The sequence below is a fragment of the Aulostomus chinensis genome, chromosome 20 (genome assembly GCF_037954235.1).
Source record: "Aulostomus chinensis isolate RoL2024-O1b breed Wild chromosome 20, RoL_Achi_v1.0, whole genome shotgun sequence".
In the NCBI taxonomy this organism is placed as follows: Eukaryota; Metazoa; Chordata; class Actinopteri; order Syngnathiformes; family Aulostomidae; genus Aulostomus; species Aulostomus chinensis.
Window position 1 is genome coordinate 3706439 of NC_141339.1, and position 14175 is coordinate 3720613.

At 42.8% G+C, this 14175-nt stretch overlaps 1 protein-coding gene and 1 long non-coding RNA gene across 2 annotated transcripts; both read left to right on the plus strand.

Moving 5' to 3' along the window:
- The first annotated feature begins 3701 nt into the window (after window positions 1-3701).
- Window positions 3702-4688, plus strand: LOC147242263 (trace amine-associated receptor 1-like). Its single transcript, XM_086189463.1, has one exon. The coding sequence runs from the start codon at window positions 3702-3704 to the stop codon at window positions 4686-4688; it is 987 nt and encodes a 328-aa protein (XP_086045589.1).
- An 8266-nt stretch (window positions 4689-12954) lies between these two features.
- LOC147242264 (uncharacterized) lies at window positions 12955-13620 on the plus strand. The gene is made up of 4 exons (XR_015110606.1): window positions 12955-13054; window positions 13179-13299; window positions 13403-13506; window positions 13578-13620. It is a non-coding gene; the product is annotated as an uncharacterized LOC147242264 (long non-coding RNA).
- Window positions 13621-14175: the final 555 nt, after the last annotated feature.

Below are 14175 nucleotides of genomic sequence, written 5' to 3' on the forward strand. Positions count from 1 at the left end.
ACTATTGAAACGATTAGTCGACTAAATATTAATTTTTTTGTTAAATTTAGCACGAAGTTAATTTAATTATATGGCAAATGATAATAAACAAGAAAGATGGGTACAATGAAAAATACATCGTTTTTGAACATTCATTAATTTAAAATACATTTGTCAGGCACAGTCTGGCATAATGCTATAGCTCTCTTTTATAGCGAAAATACGCGTATAAAATGTACAATCTATGTCATAAAAACCATATTGGCTTGAATGTTACTTGAATCTCACCGAGGCGAGTCACACTCCGTTTCGTTCAACTGCCCGACGGGCTTCTTTAACCACAGAAAGATAAAAATAAAAATATAAAATACAAAACAATAAAGTAATTGAATCATAAAGATAATAAAATACTCAAAATACAATCTAGGATCTTCCAATAAAATAATACTGTAGTTGTGCAAAATGACAATGTACCCATAATCATAACAGTAATAATGTTGCAATAATAATAGTAATAGTGCAGTTGTGCAAAATGACAGTGTGCAACATACAATTTGCAGTGGGCAGTTAGTACACACTTGCAGAGTCCATCCTGTAGACGTGTGTGTGACAAAGTGCGTGTGTGTGTGTGTAGTGAGTCCAGGGCTTTGTGTCTTTTGTTATTTTTTCCCCTGAGAGGTGTTGAATAGGCGCATGGCGTGGGGGAGGAACAATCTCCTCAGTCTGTCCGTGGAGCAGGACAGTGACAGCAGTCTGTCACTGAAGCTGCTCCTCTGCCTGGAGATGGCGCTGTGCAGTGGATGATGCTGATTGTCTATGATGGACAGGAGCCTGTTCAGCGTCCGTTGCTCTGCAACCGATGTCACGCTCTCCAGCTCTGAGGCAACGACAGAGCCTGCCTTCCTCACCAGCTTGTCCAGGCGTGCAGCGTCCTTCTTCTTGAGGCTGCCCCCCCCCAGCACACCACTGCGTACAGGAGGGCGCTTGCTACCACAGACTGATAGAAGATCTGTAGCAGCTTTTTGCAGACGTTGAAGGACACCAGCCTTCTAAGGAAGTACCGACGGCTCTGTCCTTTCCTGCACAGAGCATCCGTGTTGGCAGTCCAGTCCAACTTGTCATCCAGCTGCACTCCCAGGTATCTGTAGGTGTGTACCACCTCCACACAGTCTCCTTTTATCTGAACAAGCTTAGGGTGCGGCCTGCTTCTCCTAAAGTCCAATACCATTTCCTTGGTCTTGGTAGTGTTGAGAAGCAGGTGGTTGGAGTCACACCATGTGTTGAAGTCCTGGATCAGTTCTCTGCACTCATCCTCTTGTCCCCTCCTGACACATCCCACGATGGCCGTGTCATCCTTGAACCTCTGTACCTGGCAGAGCTCGGAGTTGTACTGGAAGTCGGACGTGTACAGGGTGAACAAGACCGGAGAGAGCACAGTTCCCTGCGGTGCTCCTGTGCTGCTGGCCACAGTGTCGGACCTGCAGTCCCCCAGTCGTACACACTGACGTCTGCCAGTCAAGTAGTCCGTTATCCATGCCACCAGGTATGATCCTACTCCCATCTCTGTCAGTTTGTCCCCGAGGAGCAGAGGCTGGATGGTGTTGAAGGCGCTGGAGAAGTCCAAAAATGTAATCCTCACAGCACCGCTGTCTCTGTCCAGATGAGAGAGAGATCGGTGGAGCAAGAAGATGGCATCCTATACTCCCACCTTATCCCTGTCAGCAAACTGCAGAGGGTCAAGAGCGTGGTGGGTCTGTGGCCTCAGGTAGTGGAGCAGCAGCTGTTCCATGGTCTTCATCACATGGGACGTCAGGGCAACTGGCCTGTAATCATTCAGATTTCCAGGGAGTGGTTTCTTTGGGACTGGAATGATGCAGGATGTCTTCCACAGCTGGGGAACCCTCCCCTGTCCCAAGCTCAGGTTGAAGATGCGCTGTAGGGGGTGTCCCAGCTCCAGCGCACAGGCCTTCAGTCATCTAGGGGCTACTCCATCTGGACCTGCGGCTTTGCCGGGGTGCAGCCTCCTCAGCTCTCCACATACCTGAGCTTCTGTGATCATTGGTGGTGTGGGGGGGGGGGGGTTTCCTCTTCTGTGCTGGTGATGGCTTGTGGGGGTGGGTGGGTGGTAGTTGCTGTGCTCAGAGGTGTGGATGGGATGGGGTGATCAAACCTGTTAAAAAACTGTTTCAGCTGGTTTGCCCTTCCCACATCCCCCTCAATGGGGGCACCTCTCTTTGTATTGCAGCCAGTGATGGTCTTCATCCTTGCCCACACCTCCCTCATGTTGTTGTTCTGCATCCTTTGTTCTATTTTCCTTCTGTACTGCTCCTTCGCCTCCCTGAGCTGGACTCTGAGTTCCTTCTGTATCCGCTTGAGCTCCTGTGTGTCACCATCTTTGAAGGCCTTCTTCTTCAGGTTCAGAAGGCCTTTGATGTCACTGGTTATCTACAATTCTACAATTTCATTTAGCAGACGCTTTTCTCCAAAGCGACGTACAACACAAGCAAGAATTCAGACTTAAGAAAAAACCCATAGTAAGCGCAAAAGTGCTTCAGTTGTGATTTGGTCACAGGTACTGCCATCTAGTGGCAGAAGAAGTGTCGCCCCCCCCCCTTTTTTTTTTTTTGGACAAACATATAACGTCACACAACACAGTTCGTGCTACATAATCACGAAGTGCTGGGTCTTGGACCCTCTGACTTATTCTACCCCACGGGACAAAGGGGAGAAGAGTCAGGTTAAGTGCTAGGTGCTCTCTGAACAATTGAGTCTTCAATTGTCTCTTAGGGCTTGTAGTTTGCAAAGCAGCAAAGCAGTCTACATACTGGTGGAAAGCAGTCAATGTTTTGTCCAGAGTGACATGATTAAAGTCCCCAGAGATTAGCAACAGAGCCTCAGGATGTTGTGTTTGAAGTTTGGCTACAGCGTTGTGGAGGATGTCACACGCAGCATGTCCTCAAAGTTGCTAGGTGATGTCATCAGCTAATTTGTATAATTTTTAACAAAACGATTTATGCCAACAAAAAGAGCCAAAATGTGAATGAAAATACCATTTATCTTTAGACCTAAGAATGCACTCTTGTTCTGTTAATCCTTGTTGTATATTTTTGTCACAATGTATCAAAACAGAACTTGAAACACAGAGCAAAACTGAACAAACTCTGCTTTTCATATTACAGTTAAAATATCTCACTTTTCAAAACAACTTCATGACCCCTCCATAATGTATTTTTTGAAATATTTTCAGGATTTTTCTTAATCTTTATTGAAACTCTCCTCTACTCCAACTGCAGCTGGGACTGCAGCACTGCTGTACAGTGAGACTGACCACCAGAGTGCTTAGCCATAAACGGGGAGAAAATGCCAGTCAGACCACCTAGTTTTTTTCTGTTTTTTTTTTAACTCACGTGCCTTTGAGCTGCAATACATGTCACAGTGGGACCTACTTTCCACCTCTAGTTTTCATTGGACAACTGGAATATATCTGAAATATGTTAATGAAAGAGAAACTTTTATAAAAATCAAGGCAGTGTACAGTGACACAGCACTGAAGAACAGAAATCAGCACTGATCCATGGGACGCTGTGAGCATTTTAGGTAAGGAAACCAGAAACTGTATAGACTTATCAAATTCTTTGTGGTATTAGATAATGACAAATATTTTAAGTGTTATAAATGTTTCATGTCAGTAACAGAAAACTGGTTTGCAGGAACTCAGAAGCATGGCAGCAGAGGTCTTTTTCAACCGCACTCATGTCAATGTCATACATCCCTGTTATCAAGTGGATCATTTCTCTGTAGTAACAAGAACCTCCTCCACAATGTGTGTTTTATTGAATCTTCTTCTTGGCTCAGTATCTGTTATCACAGTTTGTGGGAACCTCCTGATAATAATCTCCATCATTTACTTCAAACAGCTCCACACTCCTACTAACTATCTTATTCTGTCTCTGGCTGTGACTGATCTGCTGGTTGGTGTTGTAGCTTTTCCTCTCAGTATGGAATTCACTGTAAGTTCTTGTATGTACCAAAATGACGTTTTTTGTAAAATACGAGAAAATGCTGACGTTACTCTGAGCACAGCTTCTATTTTGAATCTCTGCTGTATTTCCATTGACAGATATTTTGTAGTGTGTCATCCTCTGACATACAGATTAACAATCACTAGTAATGTGGTTGTGATCATGATCCTGGTCATCTGGAGTGTCTCTGCTCTAGTTGCCATTGGCTTTATAATTGCAGGGTTGAACCATGAACAATGTGGAGAAAAGTGTCACATGGATATTTTGATTGCAAATATTTCAGGACCTGTTTTCTCTTTTTACCTGCCAATGATCATCATGGTCTGTATCTATGTGAAGATTTTCCTTGTGGCACAGAAACAGGCACGCAGCATCCAGGACACAACCAGGAAGTCTGGAGTGACGGTCAGTAAGAGTGAGAGGAAGGCCACCAAAACTCTGGCTATAGTTATGGGGGTTTTTCTCATCTGTTGGAGCCCCTTCTTTCTATGTTTTTATTTTCAACTTCTAAATCCTGTGACAGTACCACTGCCATTGTATGAAGCTCTTAATTGGCTGGCACTGTCAAACTCAATGCTTAATCCCTTTATCTATGCTTTCTTTTATCACTGGTTTCGATCTGCTTTTAAAATGATCATATCTGGAAATATATTTATTGGTGATTATAAGAACACAAAGCTTAAATAAAGTGCGATTTTCAACATATATGTATATATATATATATATATATTCAATAATTTATTCTCAACAAAACCATCTTCATGGATTAATGAAAACTGATTGAAGAATCCAGTTTGTATATAGGGTTTCGGAATGAATATGGAAACCTAAGTGTAGTTGTGGTTTTCTTTTTTTTTCCTTGTGTGGAGCAGGTACATGTCGAGATAGGCCCTAGGCCCCACAACTGCATTGTGAGCCCCCGCCCGTCCCCCTCATGCTTCACTTCACACAGCACCTTCGTGCACCAACTGTGGTTCCAGTCTCATTCCCTTCAAGTCGTGACAGTGCAAAGAAGCAAAACATAAGTACAGTCAGGAAGACTACATGTTGCTCTCAGCCTCACAGCCTGTCATCTCTCCTTCATTCTGTCTTTCCTTTTCTCACACATGCTCACTCAGGTCCTTGTTTTCAAGTTCATGGGGGTGTTGTTGAATTCCTACTGCCTCCAGTTGATCTCTTCTACCCTTTAGTTCGCCAACTCATTCTGATTGCTGGCCAATCATGTTGCTGATCTTTTTTTTGTCGTAAAATTTTTTGTCACCTCTTGTTGTCACAGGAACTTAAAGATTCAAGATTTTTAATGTCATATTTAATAATGACCCAAGCAATGTTACCGGTTATAAATTTCTTTGCCTCTTTATTGGAAGAGAAATAAGACATTATATGCAATATTCTAACAATTACTGGTGCATCTACAGAACTTGCTGAACTGCAAAGTACTTTCATGAAAATTGCAATTTTACTCTGTACATACTTAAACACAGCCTCTGTTTTGGTATTTAAATGCTGTTCTTTGCTCTTCTGGAACTGCTTTTTATTGGCCCTGTACTTTTACGCTGCTAAATGATGAAGCTCATTACAGTACAGTACAGTTCCATTTACATACACAACATGTTCCCTTGTGGAAGATTACTGTGCGGCAAGGTAATCTAAAACAAATGCGTCCTTACAAGGCATGCTAACAGCTAACGCCTTTAGCCACTTGTGCCTGTAGAACTAGTTGCTAACACAGCAGGTTTGTGAAGAGATGTTGCCTGAACTACATAACATTAGTAGAATTTTCTATACATACTATACACATGGACATAGAATTCACATGGCTGACCAAACTTACCTTTAATTTAGAGGAGTTGCTCTTCCTTGTAATCTTAAAAATCAATGCGTTCATATAGCAGATGGACAATCGTAAGGTGTTCCTCACCACAGTGATGCAGGTTGAGAAGTTGTGTGTGTCTGTGCTTGATTCTTACCACCTACCTGATCTGTTCTGCGCATGCAGAATGACCGTGCAAACTATTGTTGTATGTGTTTTACTGCGTTTTTGAAAGCACCCGATCAGTTCTACGCCTGCGTGGAACATTCATCGAAGAAGCAAACACTCAATCCCACGTCAAGAACCAATCATATTCAAGCTGTTGAAGGAATGCTTTTTAGTGCACATTCAATGATGTTGAAGGCCTATCAGATGACTCCGTTGCATGAGACTCTGATAATATTTCAATTATAAAATTGTATCCAGTAATAAATAGGTAAAACAAATTTAAATAGACATTGGACATAGCTAGTAGATGCATATACATTAAAAGTGCAATGGTTATGATGGGCTGCTACTTCAAATGGCAAATTCATTGTTTGTTGCTAACGGAAAGACTTGTTCTCTCCCTAAAAATGTAAACTTTCAAACCACCATGAAGAAACATGCAAAATACACATGTAGTGCTGTGATGAGAACGAGCTGACATTCGATAGAGTTGCAGATCGTGACTATGTTGGGCTGCTCTGTACATCACCAATTCTGGACATCTATTCGACGTCCAAACTAGGTCCACTTTTTGGACATCCAACCACGAACCAACTTGGATGTCACATCTATGGTCAACATTTGACCTTCGAACTGGATACAGTTTTTGATGCAAATGTGACATCTTTGACAGGTGTAGGAATGTGATCCAAATAAGGACATTTCCTCTCTGTCACATTTCGCAGTGGAACAGCAGGGAGCTTGAGAATGTAGCGTTGATGGATATCAAATACTGTGAGCAGTATTGTACGTGGTGTTAGGAGGTATTACACCTTTGGGAAACACCTTCGAATTCCTCTTGACGAGCTAGTGGAAGTGGCTGGGGAGAGGATAGTTTGGGCTGCTTTGCTGAGGCTTCTGCACCCAGGACCTGGACTGAATGGATAAGTGGAGGACAATGAGGTTACGAAACATAAGAATGCTGGCTTTTGGGGAATTTAGGGGAAATCTAATGTCACGAGGAAGCAAATTTCAATAAAAACACCCCCTAAATGAGTAATTTGCATGTTTCTATATGGTAGTTGGAAAGTATACATGTTTAGGGAGAGAACAAGCCAAAAAATTCAAGTTCTACCAGAGCATGAAACGTGTCGTGTTTTTGCCATACTGTGTCTTGCATGAATTTCCTGCACCTGTCATAGATGTCATAGATTAGCGTCCAAAATTTGCCCAGTTCAAAGGTCAAATGTTGAACATCAATATGACGTCCAAGTTGGGTCATCGTTGGTTGTCAAAAATTGGACCCAATTTGGACGTCGATGGACTGACCGACCCAACATAGACATGATCAGCACTTCTATACAACGTCCAATGTTTCGTGGGGTCTTGCTGCCATTATGATCAGAGGTCTAGTAATAAATCCCAAACCTCAAATAAATTTGAATTTATTTGAAAGCCTTTTTCTCATTCTTTCACATTCAGCCTAGAAAACTCTGCATACCTGTATTTGTTATTGTGTAACACCCTCCTGGTCCATATTCTGAATTCTTATCTGAGTTCTCAGAGTTTATATCCAGTTTAGCCCTTGAAACAGATGAATTCATTATTAATCCTGGTACCCCAAACAAGAGTTGTATTCTTGCTTGGAGAGGCTGTTGTAGCTGTAACAAACACAGTCTTTGTACGTCATTGTGAGTTCCATATTTTTTTCTTGCGATATAAGTTGCAGGAAAAAAAAAAATTTACGGCACACCAGTACATTTGTTTTGGTATGAAATATTTTTTTCAAATACCTTTGTGGGGTGATACAGCTGGAGCATGATTTGTGAAAGAAACAACAAAGGAAGTATGCGATCTGTGAATATAACATGCAAATAAATAAATACAACTTTTAACTCATAGAATTGTTTTGAAATTCTATAATCTGCAGATGCATTAAAATCTCCAAAAATAAAACCAGGAGGCCAGCCTCCACCCCTCCTATGTCACCACACATCCTCCCATCGTCCAGGAGTGGTGACCGTCCAAGACGCTGTGCCAGGGCTCAGCCCAACCAAGGACAAGGCTGAGCCAAGTGCACCCCATTTGAACGCAGGAGACCCCCTGGGGGTGCGGGCAGTGTCCCAGGACAGCAGGTCGCAGGTCCCGACTTCCCTCTCTACCCCCCTCCGCCCCCCATATCGCCTCCTTCCTCTCCACCCCCTCTTAACCCTCCTTCACTACCCTCCCTGCCTCCTCCCAGCATCCGGGGGCAATCGTGTCCCGAGCCGCCACAGTGGGTCCTGGTACGCCCCGCCAACACACAGGGACCGGGCCGGCGCTGCACCCCTCAGTGCAGGACCCCGCTGGGAGACAGCATGGACACCAGCCTCTGGGGTGAAGTCCATAGCCACCCGCCCCAGGGCCAAGGCCAAAAAGCCTTAATTATCGGGGACCAGATTTGTTCAAACTCTGCGATCCATTTTCTCCTAAGCAAATATTCTCTCCATGGAAATGTGGTCTCATAAAAGTTTCTATATTAAGTAATGCTTAGGTTTGGTTTTCCAATTAATCAGGGTGGCCTTTTCTGTGATGCCTAGAGCAGTGAGGAGCATGCAGGATTTATTTACTTCCATATTAACATTAGTGAGGTCACCTAGCAGACAAAGTGAGGGAGAGGTGGGGATGGGGTACCCCAACCACCATGATAGGTCTTCACAAAACCCCTGCCAAAAATTGTTAACTGGTGTGCAAAGCCAAATAGCATGCAGATCGCAGTCTGGTGAGGCCCATCTAGAACATCCTTTGTCCTGTGAAGTGTGTCCTGTGGAGAACCTTGTAATTTATTAATTGTAGGTTGCCATTTTGAATCATTCTAAATGTGTTGGAGCAGATTTGTATCCAAAAGTTCGGGTCTGGGTTGATTGTCAGATCATTCTCCCATTTGGAGGAATGAATAGAGATTGTTAGATTTGTTGTAGATACGACTGAGTTAATTTTAGACAGTAGGTTAGGCAGTGAGAGCTGTAAAAAAAAAAAATCTGTTATTCTGTCCAAGAGATCATCATTTTCACTGCTACTCTTCCCTTAAGTGATATGGGTAGTCCCCTCCACTGGGTGAGGTCATCCTCTATTTCTTTATTTAGGTTGATGTGATTTAGCTGTGTCAGGTCGGAATGTTTGGCAGAGACGTTGATACCCAGGTATTTAATGTTTCCTGGCTGTAGTTGTAACCCGGGTGAAACAACCCCTGTTAATTTCCGTCACTTAACGTCCTCTCGCTACATCTGACGTCGTCACGTCGTTACGTCATGGTCTCGTGATTAAGGTCAACCTATCACGCTATTTAAGATCCGGTAGTGACGCGCTGCCAGCGTTTGCGAGCGGGCACGCTGGGGAGACGCTGCTGCAAAGGTATGTCGTGACTCTATCGCTTATTTCTCACCTAATGCTCAAAGACTAAATATAAATTATAACCCGTGTGGACTATAGGAGCCGACTGTCGAGCTGCCGTGCGCCGGACGGAGCGTTATGCGAGACAAAGACTGAATTGTTGAGTCGAGCTAATATTAGCTTCCTAGGGGTTAGCTGCTGCACTCATTTAGCATCGGTGGTAATGTGCCTACTCTATCATTAAGTGAACAACAATATAAGTAATATGTGTTTATTGTTTAAAGATATAGTGCATGTATGTAAGCTTGTAAAAGCAAAGAGTTACGGGTTATTAGTGAATTATATTGTACAATATGGGAACTATGATACTGTGACACTTTATAATGTGACATGCATTCTTTTGTAGTGTTTTCATGTATTTTTTTAATGTGTATACACTGGAACCTTACCCGGTCGGGTTGTTTATACAGGCCAGGTTTGATGGCGAGCTAGTCCCAATGAGGTGATGAACGTGTGTCTGGAACTGAACTGAATCACAACGAGCTTGTGTCTGGAACTGAACTAAACTTCACCGAGCTCGTGTTTGGAACTGAACCTCCTCCACTCGGTCGGGCTGGTAGGAGGCTCCTTTGGCAGCCAACTGACTCTTCCCCTCCCCTCGCAACACTACATTCATTCAATCATATTCACCCACTGCCCAGTATCAACTAAGCACATCCTCTCACGCCCCAACACTCCCGAATCCCTTTGACAGTCAAATTCTGGGTCTGAACTGTGTGCCACTGGGTCTCATACATGTGCTGAATTTTACCCTGTCGTGTATTCAGGGATTTGTTTTAAAATATATATGTGATTAAAGGTTGTATTTTTTTTAACTATTTTGCCATAAAATAACTTGGTGCCATTCACCCTGGGGTCCGTTTCAGTTTTTTCCCTCCACTCCTAGAGTCAAATCCCTCTTCTGATACTAGCCAGAATTTTGTGTCTTCATCCCAGCACCAATATTGTGCTGGAGCGTAGCATCACATAGGTTACATAGTGGTGCGGCGAGTGTACTCTGGAAACCTGAGTTGATGGGCAGGACAGTCGACTTGCTCCAGTTAATGGAGTAGTCAGATTAGTTGAGAATTCATCAATGAGTTTCAGGGAGAGATGTTTGTGCATTTCATAAGAAAAGTAATACATCATCAGCATAAAGGCTTATCTTATGGTTCACATTTGTTGTATCAATTCCCTTGATATTTTTGTTCTGCTGAACTGCAGCTGCAAGTGGCTCTGAGTATAGCAAAAAGGGAAGGGGAAAGTGGACAACCCTGTCTGGTTCCTCTTTGGAGAGAGAAGCTTGGAGAAGTTTGCTCATTTGTTCTAATGCAAGAACTGGGAGTGCGGTAAAATGTTTTGATCCAGTTCACAAAGTTATCTCTGAACCCAAATGTTTGTAATGTGGTGAAGAGAAAATTCCAATTTAACCTGTTGAATGCTGTTTCCTCATCTTGGGAGACAATTATGGCATCCTTGTTCTGACTGTTACAGTAGTCTATCAGGTTGATAAGTCTACGTGTGTTGTTGGTAGAGTGCCGTCCTTTAATCAACCCGGTCTTGTCAGGATGTATTATGTGAGGTGTTACTTTTTCAAGCCTTCTAGTTGGCGCCTTGCAGATAATTCTAATATCTGCATTCATAAGTGATATTGGACGATAGCTTGATGGAGGTGCTGGGTCTTTGTCCGGTTTAAGGAGAAGGCTGATATTTGCACAGTTCATGTTGGGTGGAAGGGTTGAGGTTTCCTGCATTTTGGTGAACATTTTGTAGAATATTGGTGCAAGCTCTGGCCAGAACTCCTTGCAGAATTCTGCAGGCAAGCCATCTGGTCCTGGGGCTTTCTTGTTTGGCATATGTTTAAGGGCTTCTTGAAGTTCCTGGATTGAAATATGGAGGGAATAATCTCAGACGAATAAGGTTTTTTTTTTATAGAATTCCCTAAAAATGGAATTTATTTCTTCAGGGTCAAAGGTTATTTTCCCAGTGGAGTTCCTTATGGAGGATATTGTTTCTCTCTTTGTTCCGTTTTAGTTGGTTTGCTAAAATTCTGCTGGATTTAGTGTTATGTTCAAAGTATAGGTGTCACTGTTAACGCATTTTTAACTAGTTAACCCAACGTCCCTTTATCGCTGATCATTTTTTTGTGATTAACACGCACGGTGCTTTTTGAAACTTGGGCCATAATGTAGTTCACGGAAAACCAGAAGTGAACGCACCACTTGTCACACACGCAAGATGCAGCTTGTAAACAAAAAAAAGTGAGAGCAGATGAGCTTTCAGGTAGGACCAACATGGAAACGCACACATCAGTTTTAAATGGAAAGTTCAACTTCAAAGCCCTGCCAGATGGCCGTCTCGACAAGAAAAAAAGTGACATGCATTCACTGAAAAGCTGAATTTAGTTTCCACCGGATACAAGCAGTCTAAAGTATCACTTGTTCACGAAGCATACAGCTGATGCAGAGAGCCCTCCGTTCCCATCTGGCGTAAAACAAACCATGCTGGATTGTTTGGCACGAAGGAGCCCATTGTAGGCGTCCACCACCCGCAATATCCCCACCATATCATTTGAGTCCTGTTCTGTATTGCTCTGCCTCCTTTTTAATGCACATTTTATTCATTGTTTTTATTGCATGTTCTCCCCGTGCCTGTGTGGGTTCTCTCCGGTACTCCGACTTCTTCTTACTGTCAAAAGACATGCAATTGAAGACTAGGCTAATTGGATACTTTAAACTGACCGTCAGCGTGGCTGTGAGAGCCAATAGTTGTCTGTCTATATGTGTTGGCCCTGCGATGGACTGGTGACCCATCCAAGGTGAAGGCTGCTGGAATAGGCTCCACCCCCCGTGACCCTTTATAGAAATAAGCAGAAGAAAATGGATGGTTCTTTTGTTTTCTTTGTACTTCTGCACAGTATATTGCTCCAACACTAATAAAAATAATGCATTTGCAGAAAGCAACTAGTTGCCTACTCCCACGTTGATATGATTAATTAAAAAATGAAAAATATCAGTTTAAGGTAGATGTAGAGCAGATAAAAAAATATGTGATTAATAATGAGTTAACTATGGGCAACCATGCGATTAACTGGATTTTTTTTTTTAATGGACTGACAGGTCTAGTTCAAAGTTCTCCAAGCGTAATCTCTGCAGCTGAAATTGTGTTTGATGTCGAGTAAATTATTTAGTTTTAATTTTAATTCCCTTTATTCTCTCAGTAGATGTTCCTCTTGGGAGGCAGCATAAACTGTCTCCAAGGCTTTAATTTTTTTTTTTGTTTAATTCTGTTTCGAATGCTTTCTCCTGTTTTTTTCTCATATGAAGTAGTGACAAAGGCCTGGTCACATTAAAAAGGTTCATACACAAATACATGCTTCCTAGTGATGGGTCCTGCAACACTGATGCGCCGACGCGCGCACCAAGCTCACAGAACAATCCCCGCATCGGTGCGCGTACTGCTTTCAGACAATCACGTGACCAATGCATGAACTGCGTTGACTTGGCAAAAACGTGCCAAACTGTTTTCATAAGGAAGCACATCTGTCAACAGGATGCAACTGCTAAAACAATCTAAATCTCATGGTTCCTTGTGGATGTATTTGTGGATTATGGAGCAGCTCCAGGGGAAACACCAGTTGTCTGCCGTGTAGGACCATTTTGATCTCCTATCGGAGAATAAGGTATTTATTTCAATCTCCTTGTTTCACCCAGTACCTCTCAGATTTTCCACTTGTCTTGTTCCATTTTTATTTACATTAATTTCAAGGTAACTCTTAGTTTACTATTCACATTATTTTTTTGCAGGTGAAATGTGGCACTTGTTCCTCAGAGCTGTCTTATGCCAACAAAAGCACCTCCTCAATGCTGAGGCATTATCGGGCCAAGCATGAGAATGAAGTTCCCGATACACCCAGGATAAACTCAGGTATACAGCCATTCTCTTTATTTCCCACAGTTGCTTTGTTGATAATTAATTAGGAATCAGTAATTGTTATTTATTTATTCTCCACTTCATGTTTAACATCAAGCTTCCAGGAAGCAGTTGCTTGATCAGGCACTGCTGAACTTCATTCTCAAGGACTGCCAGCCCCTCAGCATTGTGGAGAGTGACGGGTACAAGGAACTGATTCAGGTAACCCTCATATTCAGGTAATTTTGTTTTGCCAACAAAGGTTTGTGTGAAAGGTTTGGTTTAATTTTCAGACCATCAACCAAATGGTGGCCAACAAGTACCAGGAGGAACGGGAACAAGTGAAAATGAAAGTACAGCAAACTGTGGCAGTGAGTATAACAGCTGACATGTGGACATCTGTGAACATGGAGGCTAACTTGGCTCTGACCTGTCACTACATTAATGAGAATTTGCAGTTGTGTTCATCAGTGTTGGGAGTGCAATACTTTCCACAGAGTCACACTGCTGACAGTTTGGCCCAGGTCAAAAGAGGTATGATGGAGGACTGGGCCATAACCAAATAAGTAAAGTGTTTTGTGACCGACGCAGAGGCATACATGAAAGCATCCACTAGACACCTCCAAATTCGGCACTCAATTTGCATTGCACAGTCTTAATTTATGAGTTAGAAAATCATGCGATCAGGTCCCCACACTTACAGCCATCAGACACAAAGCCAGGCACATTGTCACATATTTTTGTTCAAGCACTACAGCCAAGGAGAAGCTAGCTCAGGTGCAGCAACAGGTGGGACGGCCCACTCTCAAACTCATCAATGAGGTGCCAACATGCTGGAACAGCACATATGAAATGCTGTCAAGGCTGCATGATGAGAGAGCACCAGTGTGG